The sequence below is a fragment of the Sphaerodactylus townsendi genome, unplaced genomic scaffold, assembly GCF_021028975.2.
Source record: "Sphaerodactylus townsendi isolate TG3544 unplaced genomic scaffold, MPM_Stown_v2.3 scaffold_968, whole genome shotgun sequence".
Lineage (NCBI taxonomy): Eukaryota > Metazoa > Chordata > Lepidosauria > Squamata > Sphaerodactylidae > Sphaerodactylus > Sphaerodactylus townsendi.
In genome coordinates this window covers 736-11,772 of record NW_025951208.1, presented here as the reverse complement: position 1 = coordinate 11,772, position 11,037 = coordinate 736, and the positions used below count along the sequence as shown (strand labels likewise).

The following is an 11,037-nucleotide window of genomic DNA, read 5'->3' as shown; positions in this document are numbered from 1 at the left end:
GACAAAAAACCCCCCAAAATGATTCTTTTGACAATGGGCGTTTTCGCACACACTTTTTGTTCCAGAATAAAAGCGAACCGCATTGATTCCTTGCCTTTTTAATGTAGTTTCGTCGCTCGATGGCATTTGCACATGGCCCTGTAGTCACGCATCTTCCCCTTGCTTCGCGAGTCCCGTGTTTTTGCATCTCACAGGAATGCGGTGCAAACGACGAATCTGATTGGCTTGCGCGCAGTCCTTGGGCGGTCCGGGGGTGGGCTAAACGTTCCTTGCGTCACCCGTGAGGGCGTTGCCTCGTTGTCACGTGAGGACGTGACGTGGGTGGGTGAAACCCCTGATTGGCCGCCGTTAGCTCGATACATCTCGCGTTGATTGAGACGTGATCTCGTCGCCATTTCATATCGTAGCCTCGAGTTCTCGCGTTACCAAGGAGTCGAGGTACTGCTACCTGGTTAGTAGGTTGCCCTCACTAGTTGTGCCTCGCTTTTGCTACAGAACTGCTTTGTGGGCATAATATCTGATGGAAAGCCATCAGGTCGCAATGCCTCCGGACACAGAGGAGACAGAGCTGCTTCTTCTGGTTGTGACGCTTCTGTGCCACTGGACGAGGGTCGTGTCTGCCGCACAAGCCTTCATGCACGCCACGGATGTGCATGATAGTTTGCCGCAGGCTTCTGCACTTTCGCCGGTCAGTGGGCGCAGGGCGCGTGGGTCTCGCCGTTGGGTTGCCTTGGCCGCCGCCCCCACGCCGCGCCGCTTCTGGGTGTACCCGCACCGTAGCAGGGACTGGTGGTATAACTGCGTGTGGTCATCATGGAACGATGAGGAATGGCTCAAGAACTTCCGCATGAGCAGAGGAACGTTCCAGAGGATCGTTGACAGCCTAGCACCAGCATTGAGGCGCCAAGACACACGCATGCGGGCGGCGTTGCCCGTGGAGATGCGAGTGGGGATGGCCATTTGGTATCTGGCCAGTCCCAACTCCTTCAGGGAGGTGCGGCAGCAGTTTGGAGTGGGCACCACCACCGCTTTCGAGGCTGTCCATGAATTCTGTGAAGCCGTGAAGAACATCCTGTTCAAGAGGGTTGTCCGGTTTGCGGATCCAGTGGAGAAGGTAGGCTGACAGCGGGTTTGATAGTGCTACCAGTCGTGCACACTCTCACTTTTTGGGTGCGTGTCTCTTGGGTCTGGTGGCCCTGAGGTACAGTTTCGAATTTTCTGGAGTTTGATTACACAGAGTCCAGGCAGTGGGGGACACATGTTCCCCTTTCTTTATTTTATTCGGAAATGGACGGGGGGAGGCGACTCCCGTGGTGGGTAGGCTTCAACAACGTCATCGGGATGCGTCTTTGCGCCGTTCCGAACCCAGAGCGGACCGTCCAGGAATTGTGGGTATGCATATCTAATTTTGAAAGAAAAAGGGAGCTGTGGGGTGCGCTCAGGTCAGAGAGGGCAAAAATGTTGAACATTCTGGGGCCAGTTTTTGGGAGGAAGGGCTGGGGAAGGTTCCACCCAGGGGCAGATATCCTCACCGTGATCGCAGGGGTTGAGGCAGATATGGCGTTACGAATTTGTTTTCGCATTTGAGTATCTTGGGTAAATGGCGCCCACCGACACCACTCCTTAAGGGGCGGTTTCGGCTAAGCGCCTGGCATTGCACACTGTATTGATACAGCTGCCAGGCACTGGGCAACCACAACCCAGGCAGGTTTATGGGTGAATTTGGTGCGGCAGCATCTTTTTAAACTGGGGCCTGTCCTGGCAGTGCTGCGGTACCAGGACGGGCCCAGATTTTAATCCAGGGAGGGCCATTCAGCCAATTGGCCCTCCCGCCTTTTCTGTATTAAAAATAGAGAAGAGAGGAAATGAAGAAAATTCAGAGCAGGATCTCTGATGAGGAGAGTAGCGCCCATGGCAAGGGGCATGCCTGCAGAATCGTCCCATAGCGCACTCATGTGCCTCACCCTGCCGCTGTTCAGAGACACAGAGCAATGGCGCCATGACACTAACTGTCTGTTTTTCCCAAACAACCTCCAGGTTATGCGCGGATTTGCCAACATAGGCTTCCCACAGTGCGTCGGAGCAATTGATGGGTGCCACATACAGATTCTAAACCCATCGGACGCCCCTGCGGACTACATCAACAGGAAGAGGGTGGCCTCCATTGTTCTTATGGCTGTTTGCGATGACAAAGGACGCTTCTTTGAGGTGGACATTGGTCACCCCGGTAGAAGCCACGACGCGCACATTTTCAGGGGTTGCCATTTCACACAGGCCATGGACAGGGGTGCCTTCTTCCCAGTTAACCCTGTATTGTCCATTCACGGCGTGGCTGTCCCACCGTTGATTTTGGCGGATGGCGCATTCCCCATGCGGAGGTGGCTTGTAAAGCCATACCTTCATCCACGGAACGCGATAGAGCGCCTGTACAACAGAAGAATGAGCAGGGCCAGATGTGTTGTGGAGCGTGCCTTTGGGCGATTAAAGGGGAGGTGGAAGTGCCTGTGGCACAAGTTGCCCATAAGGGTGGAGAGGGTTAACTCCCTGGTTGCCACTTGTGTTGTTCTACACAACCTATGCGAAGCGGAAAATCAGGACTCTCCGGAGAGTGAATGGCGGACTGGCCCCCTGCTAACTCAGATGGAAGAGCAGCAGCCCATCATAATTGACCAGGGTGAGGGGTCCTACTCTGAGGATCAGCATCTGGCAAGGGGGAAGGCTGTGAGGAATGCCCTGGCCACCTACCTCTACTGCAACCGCCCTGTGCAGCAGTAGTCTCCTCCGTTCATGTCTTGTACCATTGGTGTGTGTGCTAATGTGCAAAAATTTTTTTTTTATTTTCCGTAATAAAGTTTTTCCACTGATAAACCAAACCTACACGCCTGCGGTCTCTCAATTCTACCACACATCTCCCCCCCTCTCCACTCACACTTGGAGACAGCATCCAGGTGAACCACCTTTCAATTGCTAAAGGAATTGTCTCATGAGTTGATTAGTGGGTGCACGGTGCTACCTTTGGGAGGCGTGAAAAAAAGATGCGGTGGTTTGTACGGGGGGGGGGGGGGAATCACTCCTGGAATTCAATGGTCCCTGGGCAAGCTCCAAGATGGGGTCATGACAGCCCCGACCTATAAACGCGGGCGAAAAATTGTATTATTATGAGGTATGTGTGGGAACAGTGAGGCCTTAAGTGAGGACTGTGCACTGGAAGTTCATAGGACACTGCCAGGACTCCTGTTGCGTAACGCATGGATGCTTGTTTGCTGGGAGCACTCTAACAGCAGTTTTACAGCCTGTGCGCTGGAGGCATGAGGGACAGGAAGTTCCGGGGTTAAACATGCAACGTCACGTCGTTTTCCCGTTAGCTCACTAGGCTGCCCTTCCAAGGCGCCTGTGCGGGCTCGTTGGCCCATCCCCCTCTCGCAATTCTATCACCCTCAGTAACAGTGAGCACTTAAGGGTCGATATGTCGTCCTCTCGGGGTGTGAACTGGTCGGAAGAGGAGGTGGAGGCGATGATACTGTCTGTGATCAGCAGGGGGGTGGCGCCGAACCTGGTGGGTAGCGGGAAGGCTCCCAACAGGAAAATATACTCCGGCCTCAGCAAGGCCATGGCAAGGAGGGGACACAACAGGAGCCCTACTCAGATTCAAAACAAGTGGAAAGCGCTCAAAAAAGAGTACTTAAAGCTGAGAGCGGCCTGCGGTGGAGAACCAAGCGTCGCTGGGAGGCCAAAGCACTACTCCCTCATGCGCGAGGCTTGGCTGAAGGCTGGTGGTCCCGAGCAGACATCGGAAATGAAGGGGGGTGAGTTTGGTAATTTTCCACAGCATGCTCTTGCAGTGACAAACCAGTTTCTGGTTTCAAATGCACCTGCTAGCTTTAATCTGAGCACCACTGAGAACCAACCAATCAGTGAGATTGTGAGTTTAGCTTGAAGGAGTGTGACTTCTACTTTAGTGTTACAGAGCACTCTGCGGCAATGGGTCTGCTTGAGCACAACGATTAGAGGTGTGACTGTGTGAACGAGCAAATTGCAGGTAGCAATGAGCACTGTGCAGCGGTGGATTTTGAGGTTAACAGCCAGAGCCAGACCACTCCCTGGCCGTGGTGCATACCCCCCCCCCAACGCGTGCGGCTGGTGATGTGAAACCTTACCTTGTCAATTCAGGTTCTCATGAACAAGCCCAAATGTAATTGCTGTGTTTACTTTGGCCAGCCCTAGCATTTAAAGGCTGTGTCTGATCCAACCACGCCAAGTGCAGTCTTCTGAGGGTGGGCAAGTGAGAGGGGAATGTGATGCCCTTTGAGCATGCTGCAGTAGAGGAAGGGGGCCGGAGGGCACACTCTTTCTCCTCTTCCCTTACCACTTCCCTAGTCATGCAAATTAAAGCGGGCATGTGAGCACCGTTTATCTCCCCTCCCGCACATGCATGCTCTCAGTCTGGCCTTATGGTCTAGCTGCAAAGCGCATTTAAATCATGGTGGGAGCGCATTGTGACGTGAGTGTTTCAGGCCACTCTGCCTCTCCCGTTGCTTGCATTGCCGCAAAGTTTACCCATCAACGTGCAGAAAGGTTACACTCTTTAACCAACAGCGGACGCTTTGAAGAGCGCACCATATTCCCGGCCCCACCTTGAGAAACTTGATGTGTGGAGTCTAAGGCAAACTTTAAGAACTACAAACTTGAGAAAGTTAAGACATAGGGGAACTTGCATTCAGTTTGCCACGCCTACCCTTGTCTGATGGGAGCCCCACATGCTGGCCTCCTGTTCAATGACAGCAGGGGCTCTGTTGAATGTGGGAGAGAGCGCAATTTTAAAAATTAGATGTATGTGGCTATCTGGAGCTTAAAGCCATGCATCCCCCTATTCCCTTCAGGAGCAGCTTCGCCCACCACCAAAACCAAGGAGGAGAGGAGCGAGGGGGCCACCCAGGTGCAGTGCAGTGAAGATGAGGGTAAGCCTACCCAGAGTGCCATGTTCTTTGGGAAGGGTGTTGCCGCTGGATGCCAACGTTGCCCATGTTACTGAGAGTTGTGTCATGCATCTTCAAATGCTAACTGGCTCTGCAATCTCTCCATGTTTGCAAGGAATGTCTAGGGACACAGAGGGGGCTCTAACCACGGCAGGGCGCTCTGCAACAGAAACCACGACACGTGCAGTTGGCACTCAGACAGAGCCATCGCTGGATGCCAACTGTGAGCATGGAAAACTGGGCCGGGGGGGGGGGGGGACACAAGCAGCAGGAACCAGACCCCGCGCCTTGCATCATCTAAATTTTTCACTGTGTTATATCTTCCACACTCTTCAGACAGGGATCTGGAGCGCAGGCTGGCTGTGGTTGAGAAGTGGATGAACAGGAGGAAGGGGGCCGCCAGGAGGCTCCTGGCAAAGCGGAGGGCTGCAGAGAAGGCAGGCAAACCACATGGCGCGGCATCCAGCGAAACAAGCACCAAACTTCCCTAACCCATCTCCCGCGGCCCTCAGTTGTCTTAGCTGTAAATGCATTGCTTAAATCACACAATAAAGGCAATTGCAATTTTCACAAATGCTTGTGCATATGGTTTATTATCGCTTGCTGGTTACATCTCTGCAAAGCAGAGGATTGTCTGCTTTCCATGACCTTCCTCTCCTGGCAACCAACCTGAGAGGACAGGCATGTATAACGTTTTATAAAACATAAAACAAATTAAACTCTGATGCTTAAACGCACATCACTAGCCTATGCAAAAGCAGGGGGGGGGTCCTGCCGTGGTGGTGGCAGACAGAGAAAACAGGGGTGGGTGGGTCGCTTGCTGGTTACATCTCTGCAAAGCAGAGGATTGTCTGCTTTCCATGACCATCCTCTCCTGGCAACCTACCACAGAGGGCAGGCACGTGTAGCCCTTTTTAAAATATTAAACCAATTAACCTTTGATGCTTAAACGCACATCACTAGCCTATGTAAAAGCGGGGGGGGGGGGGGGTCTGCCGTGGTGGTGGCAGACAGAGAAAACAAGGGTGGGTGGGTCGCTGGCTGGTTACATCTCTGCAAAGCAGAGGATTGTCTGCTTTCCATGACCATCCTCTCCTGGCAACCTACCACAGAGGCCAGGGACGTGTAGCCCTTTTTAAAATATTAAACCAACTAACCTCTGATGCTTAAACGCACATCAATAGCCTATGTAAAAGCAGGGGGGGGGGTTCTGCCGTGGTGGTGGCAGACAGAGAAAACAAGGGTGGGTGGGTGGGTGGGTCGCTGGCTGGTTACATCTCTGCAAAGCAGAGGATTGTCTGCTTTCCATGACCATCCTCTCCTGGCAACCTACCTGAGAGGGCAGCCATGTGTAGCCTGTTTTAAAATATTAAACAAATTTAACTCTGATGCCTAAACGCACATCGCTAGCTAACCTATGTAATAGAAGGGGGGGGGGCTTGCCCGTGGTGGTGGCAGACAGAGAAATAACAGGGGGGGGAGGTCCTCACAGGTCCATTCTTGCTTTGGGCTTCCTCAAGCGTTTGTGCATTGGCTGTGATTCTTGGCAAGCCACCTGAGTGCAGCACAGCTCAGAGGTCTCCCCAACCATCATCAGGTCCTCCACCTGTGATGGAAGGGGCGCCGTGGCGCCCACACAGGACTCCAAGTCGGTGTCCTCAGCCAGAGTGGGATAAGTCACCTCTGCCGCATCTCCAATGAGATTTGCAGCCGGGCCAGCAATTTCACAAGTGGGCAGGCACTGCTGAAACGCTGGGGCAGGCAAGGTTTGTGATGCGACCGCAGGAGCAGAGGCGCCCAATGAACCCCCAGCACCCCTGCCACCCGAGGAGCCCATGCGCTGCAGCAAAGCCGTCACAAGGGTCTGCATTATGTCATTCCCCCTGTCGATGGCCAGCCTCAGCGATGACAGCTCCCTGTTTTGCTCTGCGCGGCTCTGCATGAATGACGCCACCTCCCTTTCCCGCCTATCCTCGAAGCGCCTCCTCTCCATTGCCTCGACCTCTCCCTGCTCCACCATGGCCTTCGCAAAGTCAGCGAGCACTCCAACACGTCGCACACGCCGCCTGTCAGCAGTCATTCTCCGCTCTGGTGAAGTCAGTTCCATCATGGGCAGGGGTGTGGAGCCTGTAAGAGGACATCGTTGTTGAAAGAAGCAAAATTAATAGCCAGGTGATGGAAGGAACTTTTATGAATCCACTGTCATCTACCCTAGGCTCGCATGGAGGGAGACACACTTTCTTGTTGAGCACATGAGCAGATCTGCATAGGCATCCCAGGGTTTGCAGATAAGCTGAATCAGAACCCCTAGCATTCACATTGAGAATCAAGCAGTGAGAGCTCAGTGGGCACGAGTAATGAGCAGCTCACTTTTGCGGCATGCTGTCTTCTCTTGTCGTGCAATGGAGTGGTTGTCCTATGCTCTCAGAGTGCCTACCACAAAAATCGCTGGTGTGGGGTTGGGGTTTGTGTTTCAACGCACCTTCATTTGCACCAGAACTCCCAGCAATAGGATGGTCAAGGACATCATTCATGTCACCAGAGGTGTCTGCAAAGAGAGCTGCCATGAAGGAGAAAGAACATGAGGCCGCACTCATCACTTTTCTTCCTTTTGGACAAGCACTAACGCATTGCGCTGTGAGTGCTGAGCGCTGCAGGGTATTTGGCCGCACAATCGTTCAGCAGCACACCACCCTGGCAGGGCGCAGACACGCAGCACTAACATGCAATGGCTAAGAGGCATCCTGTTGTGGTCACCTCACATGCCCGCCAAGCCTGTGAGGGACCATTGCTCCCTGCATCGCTCTCCTGGCAGGAAACCATTGAATGTGCACTGTTGTTTTGGGGCAAATTCCATCAAGAACAGCTGTGCCCCTTAACCCGTCCCCACTTTTGGCGCACGCACTGTGATGGAGGGATGTCGTGGGAACACCACAAAGCATGGCCTTACACCAGCAGGCTAAACAGCCAATGAACTCACCACTCATCTGCGACATAGGGATCTGCGTGGCATCGTCCTCTGGAGAATTGCTGATTTCTGAGGTGGAAACTGTTGGCGAAAAGCGTACAAGTTCAGTAGCTGCGTGCAGAACCGTTGACCAAAGAGGAGAGAGGGGAGAATTGAGGATTCACCCTGTAGTCCACTGCACTGTGCAACAACAGCGACAGCGGGAATGCAAGCATTTCCCCCCCCCCCCCTGCACATCCGCACCTTACAGAGAAATAGGACATGAGCGGGGACCACAGTTAAACCAACCCAGAAGTGAAGCGTGCAGAGTCTGGAGTGCCCCATCACAAGAGAGGCACAACAGAGCAAGCGCTGCATCCGGGGGTATCAGGCAGAAGTATAGGAAAACTCACCCCGGGATGTAGGGGATGGGGTGGAAACCTGCAGGGGTCTCGCGTCTATGGTCTCCAAGTCTCTGCTCCCAACGCTGGTGGAATCCCTCGCGGCCGCGTCTGGAGAAGCGGTCACGACGCACTCTGTCGCCCGGAGCTGATGCGGGGGGTTGATCGTCCTGTCCCCCCCCAACATCTGCTCGAGCTCCTCATAGAAGGGCATCGTCCGAGGCCCATTCCCTGAAGTGTTGTTGTGCTGGTGTATCCGCTTAAAGTCCCTTTTCAAAGTCTTTGCCTTCGTCCTGCACTCAACGGACGTCCTGTTGTGCCCCCTTTCGCGCATTTGATCTGCCACCCTCTCAAACACGTCCAAGTTGCGGTACGAGGACTTCAGCGAGCGCTGAACTTCCTCTTCCCCCCACACGGCAATGAGGTCCTTCGTCTCCTCCGGCCGCCATGATACGCCCCTACCCGGACCCTTACCCGAAATGGCGGCCGATTGTTTGTGCGCTTCGAAGTTTCCTCCCATCCCGTTAACGAGACTCTTCGAAACGTTGCGCCGCGGTAACGGGGCAGGAAACGAGCTGACGAGTCACCGTGCTGGGCAAATATCACCGTGCAACGGGGCCACGAGGCCTCGGTGGGTCGAGCGGCAAGGCGCACACGACCGAACGGTATGAGGGGGGGAGGCGAGTGAGATGCAAAAGGAACAAAGGAATGTGCGCGCGCAGCCAGAACGCCCCGTCGCACTCCCATTGGATGGATCAAATCTCGTCACACGCTGGGCGTAAACCCTCGCTGCCGCCTGATCCACTTTCGCTCCACATTTGTTTCGCAACTAGGCACCAAATTCTGGGGGGAAACTGCGTTTTCCCAAAAAGTTGCACAAGTATCGAGCGACAGGAAAAATGTGGAACAACGGCTGGAATGTGGCACAAAAAGGGGGTCGGCACACATTTCGGCTTAAGTGTGTGCGAACAGATGTGTGATACTGCGACGACCTCACATGCCAGATCTGCAACAAACAGTGTGTGCGAAAACGCCCAATGTCTGCAACACATTTTATTTGTGTTATGTGGAATGGACCAATGTCAAATTATTTATGGTATTATATGTTGCATCACAAAAAAAGATTTTCAGTTGCTGACCCAGCTACTTTTTATCATTAACAAATTGCCAATTAACATTGGTTATTTGTACTGAGGTTTGCTATCTCAGTATCAAACAGTGAACTTTCCTGTAAAAACATAATCTGTCCAGCATTTTTCAGCTTTCACAGTTGTAGAATGGCCTTTTTTAAAGGAAAAAGTTTTCTCATTTTTATAGTGATCTTTTATTTAAGACATCATAGCCTATCTAGTTTGCAAAACTTCATGTCGTGACTCAATTCACATACAAAATGTCTGAAAGAGTAGCTAAACCTTATCAAGCAGCATTTCCCCACTGCACAACATAGATATTATTCAAGGTCAGCTTCCCAGTGGAGAAGGACAGAACAAGCTAACAGAACAAACAAAACATAATAATATTATCAAATTCCTTGGCTGTCCTCTTTTTTCAGGGTTTATTTTTTAATCCCGTCCTCAAAATGCCCAGAGTTCCCCCTTGTTCTAATGAAGAAGTTCACAGCCAATGGATTGTGGCAGAAATGCCAAGAAGCATTACTTGCTTTTTCAGTTTTAAATTTTTATTAATATTCATTTTATTAGTATCTAGTAGCTATTTAACAACAAGCAAGTTACAAAGATTACAAACATAAATAGGTACATTTATCGATCACATGGATTTCCAATTTCATCTGCATCAAGTATTAATTCCAAAAAAATTATACCCTCTTGGTTTTATTAACATTCTTGTTTGTACAACCTTTACATTTACAACCAGATGAAGGTGAAGCAATCCCCACGATCGTGCGATTGAATGCGCAGTCTGCTCAGCGGCTCTTTCTTCCTCATCCTGATTGGCTGTTGCACTGTGTTGGGACGGGAATATTTTTAAAAACTTTTTTTGCACAGCTACGTCACCACGCGTATGCGTAGATAGGATGGTAGCTGTTTTTCACACTAAGCTATGTTTATGTGTGGCTTCCGTACTCTTAACCCATGCAGCTGCGCTGGCACAAAAGTGTAATTTTAGTTAACAGTTGGCACAGAAATCACATTCCACGCAGCCACATTTCCACGTAGCCTCCGCTGGTGCGAAACACTTTATTCAGCAATTTCCCTGCAACATCATCTCTGCTGGGTAGACTGTCTCCTGGTCTCAAAATGACCGAACCATATTAATTAAGTGTGGGTTTTCAATCAGATGGAAAGAAGACTTTGTTGTATAAACAAAATGGACAATTTTATCATCAGTTACCTAGTTTTCTAATCTGCTGGTTTTTATCACAAACTTATCCATGATGGTTCCTGGGTGGTCGGATTTTTTGTTTCTTTTAAGTATATACTGTGAATATGGGATGTATCCTGAACAGATAACTCTGAAACTGTAGAATAATAGGATGGTGATCTCGAAAGTGGGTAGTTTTTAGAATCCTTTAGGTTGATGATGGATTCCCCAAAACAAACAAACAAAAAATCCATGTTGTTATTTTGTTATCTATACCATTTCATCTTATTTGGTATTACTCATTGTATTTGCTGCCACTTGGTATTGCCGCAAAAAGGAATATTTGATTGTTTCAGCTCTTTATTTCTTCATAACTGTATTCAAATGACAG

At 51.2% G+C, this 11,037-nt stretch overlaps 3 protein-coding genes across 5 annotated transcripts; 2 read left to right on the top strand and 1 right to left on the bottom strand.

Moving 5' to 3' along the window:
* The first annotated feature begins 404 nt into the window (after positions 1-404).
* Positions 405-2,917, top strand: LOC125425621 (putative nuclease HARBI1). The gene is made up of 2 exons (XM_048483192.1): positions 405-1,114; positions 2,038-2,917. The coding sequence occupies exons 1-2, from the start codon at positions 521-523 to the stop codon at positions 2,773-2,775; spliced, it is 1,332 nt and encodes a 443-aa protein (XP_048339149.1). The 5' UTR covers positions 405-520; the 3' UTR covers positions 2,776-2,917.
* Positions 2,918-3,187: 270 nt separating this feature from the next.
* Positions 3,188-5,572, top strand: LOC125425619. Its single transcript, XM_048483191.1, has 3 exons — positions 3,188-3,806; positions 5,092-5,199; positions 5,313-5,572. The coding sequence occupies exons 1-3, from the start codon at positions 3,467-3,469 to the stop codon at positions 5,465-5,467; spliced, it is 603 nt and encodes a 200-aa protein (XP_048339148.1). The 5' UTR covers positions 3,188-3,466; the 3' UTR covers positions 5,468-5,572.
* Positions 5,573-6,230: 658 nt separating this feature from the next.
* Positions 6,231-8,140, bottom strand: LOC125425618. 3 transcript variants are annotated; one of them, XM_048483189.1, is made up of 3 exons: positions 7,957-8,140; positions 7,459-7,536; positions 6,231-7,103 (listed from the first exon to the last, which is right to left on the bottom strand). In XM_048483189.1, exons 1-3 carry the CDS (start codon positions 7,970-7,972, stop codon positions 6,463-6,465), a joined length of 735 nt encoding a protein of 244 aa, XP_048339146.1. In that variant the 5' UTR covers positions 7,973-8,140; the 3' UTR covers positions 6,231-6,462. The 3 variants fall into 3 exon arrangements, with proteins under 3 accessions (XP_048339146.1, XP_048339147.1, XP_048339145.1); XM_048483190.1 differs by having other exon boundaries at positions 7,459-7,524; XM_048483188.1 differs by lacking the exon at positions 7,957-8,140 and having other exon boundaries at positions 7,459-7,679.
* Positions 8,141-11,037: the final 2,897 nt, after the last annotated feature.

Bases quoted from the DNA above. Each gene is read 5' to 3' on its own strand.
- LOC125425619 (XM_048483191.1), top strand. From the start codon at position 3,467: ATGTCGTCCTCTCGGGGTGTGAACTGGTCGGAAGAGGAGGTGGAGGCG. The intron at 3,807-5,091 runs GTGAGTTTGGTA...CATGTTTGCAAG, and splicing joins GACATCGGAAATGAAGGGGG to GAATGTCTAGGGACACAGAG. The intron at 5,200-5,312 runs GTGAGCATGGAA...CACACTCTTCAG, and splicing joins GCCATCGCTGGATGCCAACT to ACAGGGATCTGGAGCGCAGG.
- LOC125425621 (XM_048483192.1), top strand. From the start codon at position 521: ATGGAAAGCCATCAGGTCGCAATGCCTCCGGACACAGAGGAGACAGAG. The intron at 1,115-2,037 runs GTAGGCTGACAG...AACAACCTCCAG, and splicing joins TTGCGGATCCAGTGGAGAAG to GTTATGCGCGGATTTGCCAA.
- LOC125425618 (XM_048483188.1), bottom strand. From the start codon at position 7,573: ATGAGTGCGGCCTCATGTTCTTTCTCCTTCATGGCAGCTCTCTTTGCA. The intron at 7,104-7,458 runs GTGCGTTGAAAC...GTCCTCTTACAG, and splicing joins GAGTTCTGGTGCAAATGAAG to GCTCCACACCCCTGCCCATG.